Source organism: Hypanus sabinus, chromosome 18 (assembly GCF_030144855.1).
Source record: "Hypanus sabinus isolate sHypSab1 chromosome 18, sHypSab1.hap1, whole genome shotgun sequence".
In the NCBI taxonomy this organism is placed as follows: Eukaryota; Metazoa; Chordata; class Chondrichthyes; order Myliobatiformes; family Dasyatidae; genus Hypanus; species Hypanus sabinus.
The window spans coordinates 26,261,005-26,281,789 of NC_082723.1; the positions used below are offsets into that span (position 1 = coordinate 26,261,005).

At 46.6% G+C, this 20,785-nt stretch overlaps 1 protein-coding gene across 1 annotated transcript; it reads right to left on the reverse strand.

Annotated features, from left to right (window-relative positions):
* Positions 1 to 856: 856 nt before the first annotated feature.
* LOC132407241 (WD repeat-containing protein 38-like) lies at positions 857 to 20,078 on the reverse strand. The gene is made up of 6 exons (XM_059993505.1): positions 20,009 to 20,078; positions 12,749 to 12,846; positions 8,031 to 8,111; positions 4,052 to 4,171; positions 2,485 to 2,634; positions 857 to 2,409 (listed from the first exon to the last, which is right to left on the reverse strand). The coding sequence occupies exons 1-6, from the start codon at positions 20,076 to 20,078 to the stop codon at positions 2,137 to 2,139; spliced, it is 792 nt and encodes a 263-aa protein (XP_059849488.1). The 3' UTR covers positions 857 to 2,136.
* Between the last annotated feature and the right edge of the window lie 707 nt (positions 20,079 to 20,785).

The window sequence follows — 20,785 nt, forward strand, 5'->3', positions numbered from 1 at the left end:
ACCCAGACCAGAGCCCTTCAAATCCCTCTCATCCATGTACCTATCCAAATGTGTTACAATTTACCACACATCTACAATTTCCAACTGAAGCTCAGTTCTGGTAATTTATTATTTTTCAGGTGCTTTAAATTCCCTAATAGTTTATGTTCTAATGCTAACTTCTTTAAGCTCACTTAGCCTGGTGGTGAGTTGCTTTAACATCACCCTGAAAAACAACACTGCTAATCAAGAGTGTAATGGGACCTCAGTCCTACGATGAGATGTTAGCTCAGAACCTTCTCAGCCCAAAAAGTTGGCTGTTTATTTCCCTCCATAGCTGCTGAGTTCCTCCTGCCTTTTGCGTGTGTGACACTCAAGATTTCCAGCATCTGCAGAATCTCGAGCTTAGAGCAAGTGCTTGTCCTGGCAAAACAAAAAGGCATCTCATAAGAGCGAATGAAACAATGAGCAAAAGTTGGTGATTTGTCTATAGGGAATAAGTCCTGGGAATCTTTCTGGGTTTCATTTGTACCGTTTCATAGCAATGCTGATAAAATTCCAAATACCCAGTTGGAAACACTGCCTCCCAAAATAGTAAGATTTTACATTTAAACCTCAGCCATTAATCTTGGCTCAATTTAAAACTGAGCCATTATATATTTTATTAATTCTTGATGCCAACCTAGTCCAATGTTAAAGAGGCATAGCTTGGGTAAATCTTAAAATACTATTTAAGCTTTGACTTTAAAATCTTGGTAACAGGCTTGATAGATTTGTCGTCTATGTTATGGTTCTTCATAGGTTCCAGCAATCAGAATGGACCCCACAGAGAAAAATTGACAACTCGAGATATTGTACAGTCTCCCCTAGAGAAAGAAAAGTAAACATTAAAAATGTATCTCCATGTTCAAAACACACTGGCAGTGAGGAATGCCAGAATTATCAAGTATCTGTGATACATTGCAACTTATAATCAGTTTTCATTTAAGAAGTTAATGTAAGAAGCATTCATTTTCTATATTTCTGTGAGATTTGTTTTCTCACTGAAATATCATTGGCAGCCACCGCTGCCTATAAGGAGTTTGTACGTTCTCCCTGTGATCACACGGGTTTCCTCCCACGGTCTGGTTGGTAGATTAATTGGTCATTATAAATTGTTCTGTGATTAGGCTAGGATTAAGTTAGGGGATTGCTGGGTGGTATAACTCAAAGGGCTGGAAAGGCCTATTCCTTGCTGTACCTCCATCAATAAATAAAAATGTCTGGAAATGGATCTCCTGTGAGATACACTAGTGATATTAAACCTGATTCTGAAAGAGTGGTGAAGGCAGTGTTTGGCATGCTGGCTTTCATCAGCCAGGGTACTGAAGATAGATTTCTGGATTTTGGGTGTGACTGACTGCGGTAGTGACCTTCCATCCAGAACTTGCCACTACAGCTGAGTGGCCTTCTTGCCAGTTCCCAGGGCAGTTTAGAGCTGACCACTTTGCGTACGTACATACAGGCCCGTCCATTTGAGGATGGCAAATGTTCTTCCCAGATGGATCTCAGTGAATCAAAAGATTTGCCATCCCCAATCCTAACTTAATTCTCTGACTTCCATCATGAAAAGTGAGTGAAGATCTGTTCCAGGCCAGCAGTCAATGCCTGTATTGCCCCATTAAACCAGCTTCAACTTGTGTTATACAGCACAAAACAGACCCTTTGTCCCAAATGGTCCATGTAGACCACAGCATCTTCCCTCCTGGTCCCAGTTGCCCATGTTTCAGCCTATAAACCTCCAAACCCTTCCCCTCTACATACTTAACCAGATGTCTCTTAAATGTTACAATTGTATCCCCTCAACCACTTCCTCTGGCAGCCTGTTCCTTGTACTCAATAGTCTCTGTGTAAAGAAACCCCTCAGGTTTCTTTTAAATCTCTTCCCTCTTATATCTGCACCCTCTTTGAGGAGAAGATATTGACCATCCACCTTATCCACAGCCCTCATGATTGTACGAGGTCACCCCTCATTCTTCTGTACTCCAGGGATGAAAGAACTAGCGGAGGTAACCTCTCGCTATCACTCAGGGCCTCTAGTCCAGATATCATCCTTCTAAACACAAGAGATGCTGGAAGTCCAGAGTTCACACACTTGATGCTGTGGAACTCAGCAGGTCAGGCAACCTTTCTGGAGAGGAATAAGCAGTTGTATTCCAGGCTGAGACCCTTCATCAGCATCCTTGTAAATCTCTCTGTGCCCTTTCCTGACTGAAGATATCTTACCTTTAACAGGGTGACCACAAATGTGCACAACATTCCAAAGTACTGTGTACAATACTCTAGACATCCAGTGCTATTCCTGTTTGTAATCCAGCCAAAGCACAGGCAGGAATGCGTTACCTCTAATACCTGCTTACATTGTCCTTCTTCACAATCCCACACACGAACCTGGTTGGATAGATCACAATTAGTCAGCCTGGATGATTACATACCATAAGAATTTCAGTTTCATTTCAACCTTACCGTTCCATCTTCTGCCGCTGTCACCAGGAGAATTGCATCCAGAGAGAAGGAGAGGGCCAGGAGGCGGTCGCTGTGCTTTTCCAGGAGAAAGATCAGGATCCCAGTCCTTGGATCCCATACACGCACAGTCTTATCCCAGGAACCTGAAGCCTATGAAAGGATACTTCAGATGGAATACGGTTTTGATGCAGTTCACTCAAGTATTTTAAACTAACACGTATATTTTTTTCCTAATTTGCCTTCTTGATCATATTCAAAGTGCAACTTTAAGGTTATTGTCATTCAACTGTACACTTGTATTCAGCTAAATGAAACGACGTTCCTCAGGCACCAAGGTGCAAAATTCAATACATATATATCACATACAACACATAAAATAATATTAATAGATAATTTTTAAAAATCAGTAGCTGTACATTTATGACTCAGAGTTAAATTTACAACAGTATTAGTGCATCGCTGTTGCAGTTTGAGGCTTCGGAGGTAGGAGTTCAATTCCAGTGCTGTCTGAAAGGAGGTTGTCTGTTCCCCTGGTGACTTGCGTGGGTTTCCTCCTGGTGCCCTGGTTTCATCTCACAGTCCAAAGTTGTCCTGGTTGGTATAACTGGCCATTGCAAATTGTCCCGTGGTTAGGGTTAAACAGCTGGGCTGCTGGAAGTCATGAGTTGTCAGTCCTGAAGGGCCTGTTCTGCATTGTATTTCTAAATAAATAAATAATAAAACTGCTGGCGTGGACTGGGTGGTAGCAGGGTGTTCAGAAATCTCACAGCCTGGGGGAAGAAGCTGTTACTCAGCCTGACAGTCCTTGTTCTTAGTAATACACACAAAATGCTGGAGGAACTCAGCAGACCTAGTGAGCATCCACAGAAAAGGCTAAACGGTTTGTGTTTCTGGCCAAGACCCTTCCTCAGAACAAGATCCTTGTTCTTATACCTAGTGAAAGCAGCTTATTTCAGTAGATTGATAGGGGGGATGTTGCTAGGCAACTGTTCTCTTTAAAACCTAGACTAAAGTAGCCTGATGTAACCTGATGGCATGAACATTGACTTCTCTAACTTCCGTTAATGCCCCTCCTCCCCTTCTTACCCCATCCCCGACATATTTGGTTGTTTGCTTTTTATCTCTCTCTCTGCCCATCACTCTGCCTGTTCTCCATCTCCCTCTGGTGCTCCCCTCCCCCTTTCTTTCTCCCGAGGCCTCCCGTCCCATGATCCTTTCCCTTCTCCAGCTCTGTATCACTTTTGCCAATCACCTTTCCAGCTCTTAGCTTCATCCCACCCCCTCCGGTCTTCCCCTATCATTTTGCATTTCTCCCTCCCCCTCCTACTTTCAAATCTCTTACTATCTTTCCTGACGACGGGTCTCGGCCCGAAACGTCGACAGCGTTTCTCCCTATAGATGCTGCCTGGCCTGCTGTGTTCCACCAGCATTTTGTGTGTGTTGTTCTAAAGTAGCCTGGCTTGTATTGGAACCACAGCACACATTGGCTTCAGCCATTGTGCAGGTGAGAGTGTGTCTACTTGTTCTAATATCTGTTGTTTCTACTGAATCGTACAGTTCATCTTACCAGCATCCCAACGTTAGAGAAGGCAACACAACTGATGTTGCCTGTGTGGCCATGCAGAATCACTTGACGCGTGCTTTGTAAACCCCAGAGGATTACTTTAAAATCCCAGGATCCAGTGGCCTGAACAAGGAGAACAATTGTTTACTCAAACATGCTCCCTGGCCCTGAAAACTGAGTCATAGAGCACTACAACACAGAAACAGGCCATACTTCCCATCTTCCCTCATCTGAGACACTCCCCACCCAGGCCATGCTCTTTCCTCGCTGCTGCCATCAGATGGAAGGTACAAGAGCCTCAGGACTCTCACCACCAGGTCCAAGAACAGTTACTACCCCACAACCAAAAGTGATAACTACACTCACTTGCCCATCCATTGAGATGTTCCCACAACCAATGATCTCACTTTCAAGGACTCTTTATCTCAAAATCTCATGTTCTTGTTATTTATTGCTATTTATTTATGTATGCATTTGAACAGTGCACTCTTCTGTACTCTGGTTGATCTTTCATTGATCCTGCTATAGTTCCTGTTCTATAGACTTGCTTGCAGGAAAATGAATCTCAGAGTCGTGTATGGTGACATATATGTACTTTGAATTTTGTACTTTGAGCTAGTCTGTACTGAGCTGTTATTCTGAATAATCTCAATGATCCCGCACTTGAACCATAACCCTCCGTACCCCTTCCAACCACGTACTTATCCAAACTTCTCTTAAATCAAAGGTTCATTTATTATCAAAGTATACAACTTTGAAATTCTTCTTCTCCAGATAACCACAAAAGAAAAGAATGGCAGCATGATCATCGACCCCCAAATCCCTCCCCCTTGCACAAAAAAATGAACAAAAACTGAACAGGCACGTTGACCACCAAATCTCCCTTCTCCCAAAAACAAAACAAAATGAAAGATAGGGAGAAAAACAGAATACAAAAAAAACCCCATAAGACTGAAAAAAATGTCCACAGTCCAAGTCCACATCCAAAATGCAGAAAACCTGGGCAACATTCTCACATTCTCCCTCTCTGTAGCAGAGCGATCTCACCAGTGATAAAAAGACAGTCTCCCCTCTCCATAGCAAAGCGATCTCACCAGAGAAAACATTCAGTAACATTCTTCTCCCAATGTTCTGCTTATTTATTTCCAATTTTCTAGTAAAGGTGGACTCTGCAATTTTCCCTGGATTAAGTTGAGATTCTCACCCTGCAGTTTCATATTTAGAATGTTCATTTTGTCATACAGATTGGCTAAGGTATGCACATCTCCACACAGAAGTTCAATGTTGTTTCCCAAGCTCTTGTTGACTTTGAGCAAAAATTCAACGGCAGTGTCAAAAAGATCAAAGAAACGTTTTAAGCTGCAGCCTTTTGACAGCCAACGCACGGCAGTGTGAAGAAGCAAGCATTCAAAATTCATTGTTATCTTGGCAAAACTGGTGAAATATTTTGCTATTTAATGGATGAGCTTTAATTTTGTTGATAACAGATATTACAAGAGTCATGCTTGATAGAAATCATTGGCTGCAGTTTTTAGCTCTGAGATGTTGACAATGAATTACACAATGGATTGCACACAGACTCGGAATTTCTTTTTTCATAAATGCCACTAAACCGGCATGGCAACCTGTCATTATATGGTGCTCCATTTGTGGCACAAGAAATCATGTTCCAATTTTATACTCAATATACATTTTGAGCTTGTCGTAGATTGGTTTGCTATTGATATTTGTTTTTAACTTTTTACAAAAGAGAATCCCTTCATAAATTTTTCCATTTTTGATAAGCCATACATATGTCAATAGCAAAGTCTTCTTGTCTTGCACAAATGATTCGTCCAGTTGTATCCCAAATTCTGTTTTTTGTAACTCTGTGCATGGTTGGTACTCAATGTCTTCACTCATTTCGTCAGTATGACGAGTTACAGAATTATTACTTTGAGGAATTGATTTTAAAATACTGGGATCCATTTTGAGAACAGTGGCGAGCACTTCTGATGCAACAGGTATTATTAATCTTTCACCAATTGTATGAGGTTTTCCACACTTTTCTATCATTTTAGAAATGTCATAAGCAATGAGACCACTATCAAGGTCATTTTTAGCTTTCTTGGCAAATGATTTGAGTGGACAATGCTTTTCAAATGATTCTTTCATCCTCTAGAACTCAGTAATACCATAAGTAGCCTTTTCAGCGTGTCCTTTATGGAAGTGTTCCTGCAATATTGCTGGTTTCATGGCTTCATTAGACAGTACAGTATTACAAATAAGACACATGGGGTGTCACTGATCTGACGGGAATCAAATAAAATCATACTCCAGGTATGTGACATTGTATTGACACACTTTCTGTAGTTTCTGTTTCCTAGCCAGATTAGAATCAAGGCTTCACCTCCGTCAGACTCATAGGGATCATGCTGTACATATTTATCCATTATTTACAGGGCTAAATTAAAGTAAAAAAATTAACACAAACAGGGAATGCCTATTGGATGTTGACGTCGCCAGCCAGTTGACGCGGTCATTCAGATCTCGTGCTTCAAGTTAGTGTGCTGCTTATCATCACCCCCCCCAAAAAATCCTGAACACCTCCCCCCCCCCCCCCGATGACTTCTATTTCCCCTAACGCCGCCTTTGGACATGTAACCACACCCTTGGGTGGGTGGGGGGGGGGGCGATACCATTGCTATTGGGAATCACTGATCTAGAAGATGTCGACTGAATGAGCTTTGTTTTGAGGCGCCATCTTGACCGGAAGAGGTCACATATCTCCCGGTCAGGAGGGGGGATTTGGGGGCTCGGTGTGCCTGTTCTGTTTTTGTTTGTTTTTTTTGTGGGGGGGAGAGGGGGACTTGGGAGTCGATGTGCCTGTTACATTTTTGTTCATTTTTTTGTGCGAGGGGAGGGACTTGGGGCTTGAGGATTGTGCTGCCATTCCTTTCTCTCTTGGTTTCATGGCTACCTGGAAAGTAAGAATTTCAGTATTGTAAAAAGTTGTTGTAAATGCTGCAATCTTCAAAAGGCAAGGCCTCAAAAATGCAGCATCTATCATTAAGGATTCCTATCACCCAGAAATGTCCTTTTCTCATCAAGGAGGAGGTACAGGAGCCTGAAGACGCCTACCCAATGTTTTAAGAACAGCATGTTTCCCACCGCTATTAGATTTCTGAGCGGACAATGAACCATGTACTCTACTTAAGGCAGAGGTTGATAGATTCTTGATTGGTCAGGGCATGAAGGGATTCCGGGAGAAGGCAAGAGATTGAGGCTGAGAGGGAGCCATGATGAAATGCAGAGCAGACTCGATGGGCCAAATGGCCTAATGCTGTTCCTATATCTTACAGTCTTATAGTTTTATGAAAATGTGGCTTAGTCTTTCAGATGTGCATAAGGCATTTTAATTGCAGGATTTCTATTTTTTCATGTCTTATTTTTGGCCTGATTAATTCTGGGCCCTGGGTGTAGTTTCTGAAGCGTGGGCAGATTCTTCATGAGTGATTGGCCCTTGGGCTGGTGGACAGAACTGCTGTGTACTTGTGAACTTGGAGCCCGATCTGTGGACAGAATTGCACCACTTAAAACACCGGCTGTGTCTTAATTCCAATTCTTTCATCTATCCCCAATCCCGTAGAAATAAGATTAGCTTTATTCATCGTGCATACACCGAAACACCCTGTGCAAAGCGTCATTTGTGTCAAATCTACCCCTGACCTGTATATGTGAGAGGAAACCCGTACAGCCACGGGCAGCTCCCTGCAGAAGGTGGTGTGAATCCACCCCTGACTAGGGGTTCCTGGCGATTGCGCGGACTGCTGCATCACCATGCAGTAGCGATTTTCATTACCTATTTTCTTATTTAAAATGTTTATATTGTTATATCTTCAACCCTTGCACGCTTTCACCGATATTTAAAGGCTTGCAGCTTTGACTTGGTTAAAAGATGCAGTGGGTGTACTGGGAAGCGGGTTGCAGGAAGTCAGCTCACCAAGTATTCTCCATGGTGTGAAAACGCGCAGGTTTTGATGACGTTGTGATGCCCCAAGAGTTTCTTCAAGAGTTGACCTAGCTGCTTAACGAGAAAACTTTAATTACTTTACAGTTATTCAATGAACCTTAGTTTTGTATACGGTGACATATATGTACTTTGTGAATACAATTTGCTTTGAACTTTGACTGGGGCAGAGTCAGTAAAGCATTAACCTCATAGCTGTTTATTACACAATCTCGTTCCTCTTATCAGGCGAGCCAATTCAAAGTATCTATTACTTTAACGTCACTGTGCCGCTTGAGTTGATACAACGTGCGAAATCATACCCTCGAGGGTTTAGAATGAAAACCAAATTGCCTAGTTCAATTTCCAAAACGTCCCAGAGAAAGATCCCAAGGTCCCATGTAATATGAATAAAATATTCTCCGAATTGGTCTCTGTAAAGGTGTTGAAGGAATTTGTGCTGTGTTTGAAGCAGCGCGGTAACGAGTCCTTCCCGTCCAACCAGCCCGCGCTGCCCAATTGCAACTTTGGACCGTGGGAGGGAACGGGGAGAGTGTGCTCCGTCCCAGGGTTGTGCGAACCACTACATTACCGTGCTGCCCATAGTCACAAAGTGAGACTAAATAAAAACCAGTCCTCCCGGGGTTACAAACACCCAATTTATGGACATTCTGTAAATACGAATGAGCTTTTTTTGGGGGGGGGAGGGGGTGGATGGGAATGGGAGGGAACTGTTGCTCCGGGGCTGTGGGCATCTTTTCCTGGCATTTCCGGGTGCCTTCTCCCTCCCACCCTACCTGAGTCAGCTGGGATCAATGCTCCCTCTAAGGTGTGCGCCTGTGCGTACGCACACATCTACTTTAAACTGCGCTCAAAAGCCTGTCGCCCTCCATCTCGTTGACATGTTCAGAATATTTCAGGATCGGACGCCATCACATTTCTTTTTCCGGTTTCTGATGCGGACGGTGTTGACAACGTGGAGTTTGCGATGATTTGTCTGCAGATTTTAGAATTGGCTTACTTATATACTTTTCTTTGGAAGAAATTATTCGGTGTGCACATGTCGTTACCACTGGGCAAAACAATTGTACAGCACTAGATTGTGCACACAGGTCATTACAAATTCGAGAGAAGGCTGGCTGGGATTACTGAGTAAATAATCCACTGAGTCAGTGAGTCCGGCGGGCAGCCAGCCGCTCCCACCGCGCCCGTACACTCCCGTCACCGTTGTTTCTGGGACCCTTTCAGTTGTGTATTTAATGTTTCAGTAATATATTGTATATATATTGGTTGCTCAAACATTCTTGTTTGTTTAAATAATTTATTTTGGTTTATATGTATAAATATGTGAATTGCATGTCCCATGATGCTACCAAGTGAAACATGCATGCCTCGTTTAGAGCAGATACAAAGTTAGACTCACATTTCGGATCCCCGTGTCTTCCTTTGAATTAGTTTAATGCTTTAAAGTTACGAAACATAACCGCCTCCTACACACTGCTGTTCATTTCTGACTTCATGCATTATTTAGAATTTAAAGCAACAAGCCCTTCTGGGAGAATGTTTCTGCACTGCCTGATTGCACCCATGTGACCAATTAACCTACTAACCTGTGTGTGTTTAGAATGTGGGAGGAAACCAGAGCACCTGGAGGAAACCCACATGGCCATGGGGAGAACATAGAAACTCCTTAGAGACAGCAGCGGGATTGAACCCGGTTACTGTCGTTTTATCGTCACGCTGGCGGCTACACTATTGTGTCACTGTCAGGAATTGAACCCTGTCAAAAGCTAGGGTTGTTTTGCAAACCAATGACAATTGTAAGTGAAGTGTTCACATAGTCGCTGATCAACTATTGTCTTCCATTGTGGAGTACCCGATCAAATTCAAACCCCATCACCTCCCTCTAGAACAACACACACAAAACGCTGGTGGAACACAGCAGGCCAGGCAGCATCTATAGGGAGAAGCACGGTTGACGTTTCGGGCCGAGACCCTTCGTCAGGACTAACTGAAAGGGAAGATAGTAAGAGATTTGAAAGTAGTGGGGGGAGGGGGAAATGTGAAATAATAGGAGAAGACTGGAGGGGGTGGGATGAAGCTGAGAGCTGGAAAGGTGATGGGCAAAAGTGATACAGAGCTGGAGAAGGGAAAGGATCATGGGACAGGAGGCCTCAGGAGAAAGAAAGGAGGGGAGGGGAGCACCAGAGGGAGATGGAGAACAGGCAAACAACTAAATATGTCAGGGACGGGGTAAGAAGGGGAGGAGGGGCATTAACGGAAGTTAGAGAAGTCAATGTTCATGCCATCAGGTTGGAAGCTACCCAGCCGGTATATGGTCTGCTGTGTTTCACCAGCATTTTGTGTGTGTTGTTTGAATTTCCAGCATCTGCAAATTTCCTCGTGTTACCTCCCTCTAGAAAAGCTTTTATGGAGTGGCGGGATCTCAGAGCGGAGTACTCCTGCAGGAAACAGCGAGCACTCTATCTGGCGTATGGGAGACCACAGTCAGTGCAAATGAGTAACATCATCTCCTGCACCCCTGATCACTGTTCCCTCGAAGCTGTGCGCCCGCGTACACGGCCTTGGTTTGCTGCACAGCTGCAACTGGATGCCACTAGGAAAGCGCTTATAAAATTAAATGTATGACTTTTCAATCCTCATTCTAAATATTCATTGTTGACATATTTAAAGTGCTGCTCAGTTTTCAGGCCATGTAAAAATTTCCTGCTCGGCGCAAGGTTTGGACCTTGCCGCTGTTAAAAAAGTGTGGAGGGAACATTGTCCCTGACTATCAGCGCTGGCACACCTCAAGGATGTGTGCTTAGCCCTTTGCTCTGCTCCTTCCACACTCGTGACTGTTTGGCCAGGCACTTCTCAAAAGGCATCTATAAATTTATCAATGACATGGGTGAAATCCCACATATCAATGAGAAGCTGTACAGGAGGAAGGTAGGCTGATTTTGATGAGTGGTGTCGCAACAACCATGCACTCAATGTCAGCAAGACCAAGGAGTTGACTGGGGACTTCGGGAAGGGTAAGTCATGAGAACTGTCCTTGTTGAGGGGTCAGCTGTGGAAAGCGTGAATAGCTTCAAGTTCCTGGGTGTCTACATCTCAGAGGATCTATCCTCTGATATAACCAGGAAGAAGGCGCAAGAGCGTTTGTGCTTCATGAGGAGTTTGAGGAGGTTTGGTATGTCATTAGAGACTCTTTATGAATTTCAGTAGAGATCACGCTGACTGGATGCATCACTGTCTGGCATGGAGGGTCCAGTGCGCAGGATCACAAGAGACTGCAGATGGTTTGTCAGCTAGCTTCATCACAGGCACAGACCTCCCTGTCATTGAGGACAGCTTCAAAACTCGATGCCTTGAGAAGATGGCATTCAATATTAAGGACACTGAGAATCCTGGACATGTCTTCATCACTACCATCAGGGAGGAGGTACGGGAGCCTGAAGACCCACACTCAATGCTTCTTCCCATCAGATCTCTGGACGGTCCATGAATCCGTGAACGCTACCTTGATACCATGTATTTATTTCTGTAACTTATAATAATTTTATGTCTTTGCACTTTGCCACATTAACAATGCTCAATTGGAGCACAGAAAACAGACCCTTTGGCCCAACTGCTCCATGCTAACTCTTATCACTTCTCTGGGCAACACATTCCAAAGAAAGACCACCCTCTCTGTGAAAAAGTTGCCCCTCATTCCCTTTTTAGGTCTTTCCCATGGATCATTCAGCACTGGAGCAGAATGAAGCCATTCAGCCCATCAAGCCTGCTCTGCCATTTGATCTTGATTTTCTCTCTCAACCCCATTCTTCTGCCTTCTCTCCGTGACCTTACACACCCTGACTAATTAAGAAACTATCAGCTTCCACTTTAAGTATACCCAGTGACTTGGCCTCCACATTTACCAAAGTGTTATAAACAAAGGGCCTGAAGCATCCCAAATCAGTGATAAAATGACAGGGTGGGATAAGGGGCAGATTGATAGATGTGTTATGGGAGTATCGCACTGGCAGACTCTACAGATGAGAGTAAAAATCTGCTGAGGGGATCTCCAGGGTCTCCCTTCCTCCCTATTTGGGACATTTGCCACAAACGTTGCAGAGTAAGGGCCTGAAATATTGATGAGGAACCCCACCACCCATCCCACAATCTCTTTGACCCACTACCGTCAGGAAGGAGGTTCAGGAGCATCAGGACGAGGACTGCCAGACTGGGTAACAGCTTCTTCCCTCAGGCTGTGAGACTAATGAATACCCTGCCACCACCGAGGTCTCATCACCAGGACAGCGAGCTGCTTGCTGTTTACCTGTGCTGCACACTACATGCATTTTGAATTATATTTTATTAATTTATTTGTGGTAATATCTTGTTTTATGCATGGTGTGTGATATATGTAATATGGGTGCACTGTGGTTCAGAGGGACACTGTTTTGTTTGGTTATATATGGTTGAGTTGAGTTATTCCCCAATCTTGGTAATTTACTTGCAAAAGTTTTGTCTCCCGATGAGGAGATATCATCAGTTCACTGCTAGCCATGGTGTGTCCTCCAAATGCTTGGACACTTATCAATCAGCTGATTGGCTGTCATTCAGAAACTCAATTGTGATGTACGTTGTATATATGTACAGTCAGATGACAATAAACTTGAACTTGAGAGATTGGGTACTGAATGGTGGGAGGCCCCACTAACCTTCGGCTCCCACAGGATGACCGTGTAGTCCCAGCCTGCAGACGCAAGCACCTGTGAGTCATTGCTAAAGGCCACGGTCTCCACACTCTTGCTGTGACCTGAGATTGAGAACAACATCACTTATTGAATCGAACAGTATTTTTCATTGTTTTACATACAACAGCAAAATTTCATTTGTCAGATTTAAGCTTATTCTCTGTCACTTGTAATTTTCTTTGATCAGTGGCACGGGGATGTCAGAAAACTGGAGAAGTACGGTATGAGAGAGGTAAGGGCTAGCTTGATCTTAGAGAAGGCTATAAGGTGGAAGAGTTTCCCATCCAAAGATCCCTCTAAGTCGCTGCACACATTGATAGGGTTGTTAAGAAGGCATATGATGTGTTGGGATTCGTTGGTCAGGAACTTGAGTTCAAGGTAATATTGCAGATCTATAAAACCCTGGTTAGACCACACTTGGAATATTGTGTTCTGCTCTGCTCACTCCATACAGGAAGGGTGAGGAAGCTTTAGAGAGGGTGCAGAGGAGATTTAATAGGATGCTGTCTGGATTAGGGAGCATGTCTTGTGAGGATAGATTGAGCTTTTCTCTTTGGAGTGGAGGATGACGAGAGGTGACTTGATTAAGGTGTACAAGATAAGAGGCATAGATAGAGTGGACAGCCAGAGAGATTTTCCCAGGGCAGAGATGGCTAACATGAGGGGCATAATTTTAAGGTCATTGAAAGAAAGTATAGGGGATGTCAGAGATAGGTTTTATACACAGAGAGAGGTGAGTGAGTGGAACACATTGCCAGGGTGGTGATAGAGGCAGATACATTAAGGGCATTTCAGAGACTCTTAGTGAGGCACATGGATGATAGAAAAATGGAGGGCTATGCAGGAGATTGATTTTAGAGTAGGTTAAAGGGTCAGCACAACATTGTGAGCTGAAGGGCCTGTACTCTAGCGTATTGTTCTGTTCCATGAAAATAAGGTCAACACAGGGTTTACAAGGACATTGCCTGGATTGGGGAGCATGCCTTATGAAAACAGGTTGTGTGAACTCGGCCTTTTCTCCTTGGAGCGACAGAGGATGAGAGGTGACCTGATAGAGATGTATAAGATGATGAGGGGCATTGATCGTGTGGATAGTCAGAGGCTTTTTCCCAGGGCTGAAGTGGTTGCCACAAGAGGACACAGGGTTAAGGTGCTGGGGAGTAGGTACAGAGGAGATGTCAGGGGTAAGTTGTTTTTACACAGAGAGTGGTGAGTGTGTGGAATGGGCTGCTAGCAATGGTGGTGGAGGCAGATACAATTGGGTCTTTTAAGAGACTTTTGGATAGGTACATGGAGCTCAGAAAAATAGAGGGCTATGGGTAACCCTAGTAATTTCTAAGGTAGACATGTTCAGCCTGTATTGTGCTGTTGGTTTTCTATGTTTCTACAACATTGTGGGTCTGTACTGTGCTGTAGTCTTTCCTGTTCTTTGTTTTGGAGTTTTGAATTCATCACACATATTCATGTCAAATGTTCCTGGAGCCGCCCAGTGTCTATGTCCAGGGTATCAGTTGACATCAGAAGAATGCTATTACGTTCCACGTGTAACATGTCTGAAAGCAGACAGGTTTGAATAAATGACCTCCCCCTTTACAAAAGATCATAGTGAGTCCTATATAGAAAACTAATGCACAGTACAGGCCCTTCAGCCCACAATCTTGTGCCGGCTTTCTAACTTACTCTAAAATCAATTTAACCCTTCCCTTCCACATAGCCCTCCATGTATCTATCCTCCATGTGCCTATCCAAGAATCTCTTAAATGTCCCTCCCTAGCGTATCTGCCTCCACCACCACTCTTGGCAAACATTTCACGCATCCACCGCCCTCTGCGTAAAAAAATAACTATTTCTGACATCCTCATTATATTTTTTCTGCAATCAGCTTGAAATTATGCCTTTTTGTGTTAGAAATTTCCACCTTGGGAAAAGTCTGACTATCCACTTGATCTATCTTATCAGCTTATACACCCCTATCAAGTCACCCCTTATCCTCCTTCGCTCCAAAGCAAAAAGCCAATATTTGCTCAACCTATCCTCATAAGGCATGCACTCCAATCCATCTTCATGGCTTAAATGAGAATATGAGAGAAAGGGGGCAGAGGAGATTTACAAGGATGTTGCCTGGATTGGGGAGCATGCCTTATGAGAATAGGCTGAGTGAACTTGGCCTTTTCTCCTTGGAGCGACGGAGGATGCGAGGTGACCTGATGGAGGTGTATAAGATGATGAGAGGCATTGATCATGCGGATAGTCAGAGGCCTTTTTCCCAAGGCTGAAATAGCTAGCACAAGAGGGTGCAGTTTAAAGGTGCTGGGGAGTAGGTACAGAGGAGATGTCCGGGGTAAGTTTTTTTATGCAGAGAGTGGTGAGTGTGTGGAATGGGCTGCCAGCAACGGTGGTGGAGGTGGATACGATAGGGTCTTTTAAGAGACTCCTGGACAGGTACATGGAGCTTACAAAAATAGAGGGCTATGGGTAACCCTAGGTAAATTCTAAGTTTGGCACAGCTTTGTGGGCTGAAGGGCCTGTATTGTGCTGTAGGTTTTCTATGTTTCTATATTTCTATGATGTAAACTGACATACTGTGCTGAATCTAAAGTCAGGTTGGTTTATAAAGTTCAAAGTAAATTTATTAAAGAAGTACATACACGCCAACATATATGTCTTGCGGACATACTCAGTAAGACCATAATAGAATAATAACCATAGTAGAATCAATGAAACTCAGAGGAGGTTAAGGGTCAGCATAACATTGTGGGCTGAAGGGCCTATATTCTAGCGTATTATTCTTGGGGCATTCTATCAGTGTGCACAAGACACAAAGTGTGCAAATACAAAAGGAAAGAAATAATAATAATAAATAAATAAGCAATAAATATCGAGAACATGAAAGAAGTGGAACAGTCTATTTTATCTACTGTATTTAAATTTCACATCAACGATACAAACAGTTTGATTGGCCACAGTCCTCATGATTATTTTTGACGAAGAGTAGCTTGTGGCGACCCATTTTCTGCGCAGGCTCACAAATAGCCAGCGCGCGGGGGGAGACTTTGGTAATGCCCCTCTGACGTCATTTCCACCCAGAGAGGGCGGGCGCTAGGGATTAAGTGCCGGCGCCGTGAAGTTTGAGTAAACTAGTCTCGAAACAACTTACTGACTGCGTGTCGTTATTTCAGCGCTGCGTATAGCACATCGCTACACTGGTGACCCCGACGGTCCAAACGGGATTTGGACCAGAGACGACCTGTTCACGCAGTTTCGCTCAAACTGCCGACTTTCTGGACGCTGTGACCACGCGTGTGGAAGCCCAGTTCCAGATTTGGCAGTTATCTTTTGATTCCATGTGTTACTACCATGTGGTGAGCGCCCTTGACCAGGAGACGGCCGCCCAGATTGCGGATTTCATACAGTCGCCCCCGGAAGGAGGCAAATATGAAGCATTCAAGGCGCTGCTCATTGGGACCTTTGGCTTCTCACGGCGTGAGCAGGGTGCCCGCCTGCTTCACCTGGACGGTTTGGGAGACAGACCGCCGTCAGCATTGATAAATGAGATGCTGGCCCTGGCTGACGGACACAAGCCCTGCCTCATGTTTGAGCAGGTGTTCCTAGAGCAGCTGCCTGAGGACATACTTTTGCTGCTAGCCGACGCAGATTTCAGCGACCCCTGAAAGGTGGTGGCTCGGGCAGATGTGCTGTAGAAAGCCAAGAGGGAGAGCGTGGCATCTGTCGGTCAGATTACCAGGCCACGCGCCCAACAGCAGACCAGACCAGGCCCGGCAGGGGGGTGCACACAACACAGAAGCAGGAGTGAGGAGGACAGTGAACAGTGGTGTTTCTACCACCAGCGGTGGGGCACAGAAGCCCGCCGTTGTTGCCCGCCCTGCAAGGGCCAGGGCCAGCAGCCACTAATGACTATGGCCTCTTGTACGTCTGGGACAAACAGTCGGGACACCGCTCCTTGGTCGACCCCGGAGCGGAGATCAGCGTCTTGCCCCCGACGGGGTATGACACCCGCAACAGGAAGCCAGGACCCACCCTGAGGGCTGCAAACGGCAGCACGATACGGACCATAGGCACCCGCACAGTGCAGCTGCAGTTTGGCACCAGCCGGTTCACGTGGGACTTCACACTGGCCGCAGTGGCCCAACCACTCCTGGGGGCGGACTTCTTGCGAGCTCACAGCCTGCTGGTTGACTTGCAAGGGAAAAGACTGGTACATGCCGAGACTTTCCAGACGTTCTCCCTGGGTGAAGCCAAGTTGCCGGCCCCACACCTGGACTCCATCACGCTGTCGGACAACAAATTCACCAGAACCCTGGTGGACTTTCCATCGATTCTGGCACCATAGTTCACGGCAGCCATGCCCAGACACGGGGTACAGCACCACATTCCGACCCAGGGACCACCCCTCCACGCCCCCGCACAAAGGCTCCCCCCAAACAAGCTCTGGCTGGCGAAGGAGGAGTTCAAGAGGATGGAGGAATTGGGGATCCGACAGCCCATGGGCCTCCCCCCTGCACATGGTGCCCAAAGCAGCCGGGGGTTGGAGACCATGTGGCGACTACCGCAGACTGAACGAGGCTACAACTCCAGACCGCTACCCCGTGCCGCACACACAGGACTTTGCAACAAACCTGCACGGGGCAAGAATCTTTTCCAAAGTAGACCTCGTCTGGGGATACCATCAAATCCCGGTGCACCCTGAAAACATCCCCAAAGCAGCAATCATCACCCCGTTTGGCCTGTTCGAGTTCCTCCAAATGCCGTTCGGCCTGAAGAATACTGCACAGACGTTCCGGCGGCTAATGGATGCGGTGGGACGCGACCTGGACTTTGCGTTCATCTATTTAGATGACATACATACAGCCAGCAGTAGTCGCCAGGAGCATCTGTCCCACCTCCGCCAGCTCTACTCCTGCCTGAGTGATTTTGGCCTCACGATCAACCTGTCCATATGCCAGTTCGGTCTCGATACCATCGACTTCCTGGACCACAGGATTACCAAAGACAGGGCAACACCTTTGCCCGCCAAGGTAGACGCGATCCACCACTTTGCCCGGCCCAACACGGTCAAAGGCCTGCAGGTGTTCGTTGGTATGATGAACTTCTACCACCGTTTCCTCCCCTCAGCAGCCCGTATCATGCACCCTTTGTATACCCTGATGTCGGGTAAAGGCAAGTACATTACTTGGGACGAGGAGGCTGCGGCAGCTTTTGTTAAAGCGAAGGAAGCCTTGGCAGATGCCGCGATGCTGGTGCACCCCAGAATGGACGTTCCGACCGCACTCACGGACGCATCCAACACAGCAGTCGGTGGGGTGCTGGAGCAGCTCGTTGAGGGGCGCTGGCAACCCCTGGCATTCTTCAGCAAGCACCTACAACCACCCGAACTCAAGTACAGTGCTTTCGACCGGGAGCTGTGGGCACTGTATCTGGCAATCCGGCATTTCAGGTACTTCTTAGAAGGTAGGCCGTTCACCGCGTTCACGGACCACAAACCGTTGACCTTCACGTTCATGAAGGTGTCCGATCCCTGGTCGGCTCACCAGCAGTGACATCTGTCCTACATTTCCGAGTACACGACGGACATCCAGCATGACTCGGGAAAGGACAACGTCGTGGCGGATGCACTCTCCAGACCAGCTGTCCCGGCCCAGTCCCTGGGGGTGGACTGTGCAGCACTGGCGGAGGCACAGCAGGCAGACGACCAGATGCCCAACTACAGGACCGCAGTCTCAGGTTTGCAGCCGCAGGACTTTCTCGTAGGCCCAGGTGATAGGACCGTCCTGTGCGACATGGCTACCGGCCAACCTCGCCCCATCGTCCCAGCAGCCTGGAGGCGGCGAGTTTTCAACTCTATACACAGCTTGGTGCACCCATCTATCAGGACAACCGTCCGACTGGTCTCCAGCAAGTTCGTGTGGCACAGACTTCGCAAGCAGGTCAGTGAATGGGCCAGAACGTGCACGCAGTGCCAAGCAGCCAAGGTGCGGCGGCACACTAAAGCCCCGCCGCAGCAGTTTGAACCCACCCGCCGGAGGTTCGACCACATTCATGTGGATATTGTGGGCCCCTACCAGTGTCCCGAGGAGCGCGGTACCTCCTAACTATGGTAGGCCGGTTCACGAGGTGGCCAGAGGCGGTCCCACTCACCGACACATCTGCCAATTCCTGCGCCCGAGCACTGATCGCAACCTGGTAGCACGCTTCAGGGTACCGGCCCACATTACCTCTGACAGAGGCGCCCGGTTCACCTCCAGCCTGTGGTCGGCTGTGGGCAGCCTGTTGGGAACGCAGCTGCACCACACAACTGCCTACCACCCACAGTCGAACGGACTGGTGGAACGCTTCCAGCGTCACTTGAAGTCGGCTCTCATGGCCCGCCTGAGAGGACCTAACTGGGTGGACGAGCTTCCCTGGGTCCTGCTTGGAATTCGTACAGCGCCCAAAGAGGATCTGCACGCCTCGTCGGCCGAGTTGGCGTACGGCGCGCCCCTGGCCATCCCGGGAGAGTTCATACCAGCCCCAAGGGGGCAAGAAGAAGAACCCGCAGCAGTCCTGGACAGACTACGCGAAAGGCTCGGCAACCTGGCCCCCATACCAACTTCACAGCACGGACGGACCCCGACCCATGTACCCAAAGACCTGCAGAACTGTAAGTTTGTGTTTGTATGAAGGGGCGGACACTGGGCACCGCTACAGCGGCCGTACAAGAGGTCATTCAAGGTGATCAACAACAACGGGTCCACATACATTCTGGACATTGGGGGGAGAGAGGAGGTTTTCAAGGTGGACCGACTCAAACCAGCCCATGTGGACTTGGTGCAGCCGGTCGAGGTTCAGGCACCGCGGCGCAGAGGCAGACCTCCCAAACAGAGGCTGATCCAGACTGTGGATATTGGGGGGGGGGTGTATCGCCGGTTCTGGGGTGGTTTATGTGGCGACCCACTTTCTGCGCAGGCGAACCGGCTCACAAATAGCCAGCGCGTGGGGGGAGACTTTGGTAATGCACCTCTGATGTAATTTCCGCCTGGAGGGGGCGGGCACTAGGGATTAAATGCCAGCGCCGTGAAGTTTGAATAAACTAGTCTCGAAACGACTTACCGACTGCGTGTCGTCTCTAGCTCTGTATGTAGCACATCACTACAAGCTACATATTTATTATCTGTTAGGTATCCCCACTGCAAATCTTCAATGGTCATTTGCGATCCTGAAATTTACCTTGTTGTGAAAGAAAAGATAAGGGTCTTTGCTTCTCAACCAATGTTAATTGTGGCACGATAAAGTTCATTGTGAAAAACACCTGAGAGTTTGCCTTTGTTAATCGCCAGATGCCAGTTTGCTTTCTTGGAGCGCCTGGATTGGAGTATGGAAGATGCTGAGGTAAGGTGGATCGGGGGAAGATGTTTCCTACGTGGAAGAGTCTAGAACTAATTTGGCCATGGACGGTACTAAGCCCAACTGCATGGGGCCAGAAACCATAAAAACCCAGTCATACAGAATCACCATCAGACGCTCCAAAGACCTCATCCCTGGCAGGGGAAGGATTTTTGCTGGAAGATGGAGAAAATGGATCAGCCTTTGGGCCAGGATTGTGGACTCAGGGGGATTTCTGTTGGCTGTCTATTTATTGTCTCAGGGAGTTGTGAGTCTGCAACTTTTCCTGAGAGAGGTCCTGATGCAGTATTTTGACATGAAATGCAGACAGTATCTTACTTTCCATAGATGCTGCTTGACCCACTACGTTACAGGGAAAATATTAGCATACACTCAATGGGCTGAATGGCCACTTTCTGAGCCTGTGTCTTATGGACAGACTATTGGCCGACTAGTAGAATGCAAAGAGTAAGAATAACAGGGGCTTTCTGGTTTCTGCGGGTGACTGGTGGTTGGTATTGGCTCCACTACTGTTCACGTTATATGTCAATAACCTGGGTGATGGAGTTGATGGCTTTGTGACCGAGTTTGCAGATGATACAGAGGTAGGTAGAGGGGCAG

What these genes read in the sequence shown, in the direction of transcription:
- LOC132407241 (XM_059993505.1), bottom strand. Translation starts at nt 20,078, where the DNA reads ATGAACTTTATCGTGCCACAATTAACATTGGTTGAGAAGCAAAGACCC. An exon ending in ATCTTTTCTTTCACAACAAG is followed by an intron (nt 12,847 to 20,008) that starts GTAAATTTCAGG and finishes TCTCAATCTCAG; the next exon opens with GTCACAGCAAGAGTGTGGAG. An exon ending in CAGCGGCAGAAGATGGAACG is followed by an intron (nt 2,410 to 2,484) that starts GTAAGGTTGAAA and finishes CTATCCAACCAG; the next exon opens with GTTCGTGTGTGGGATTGTGA.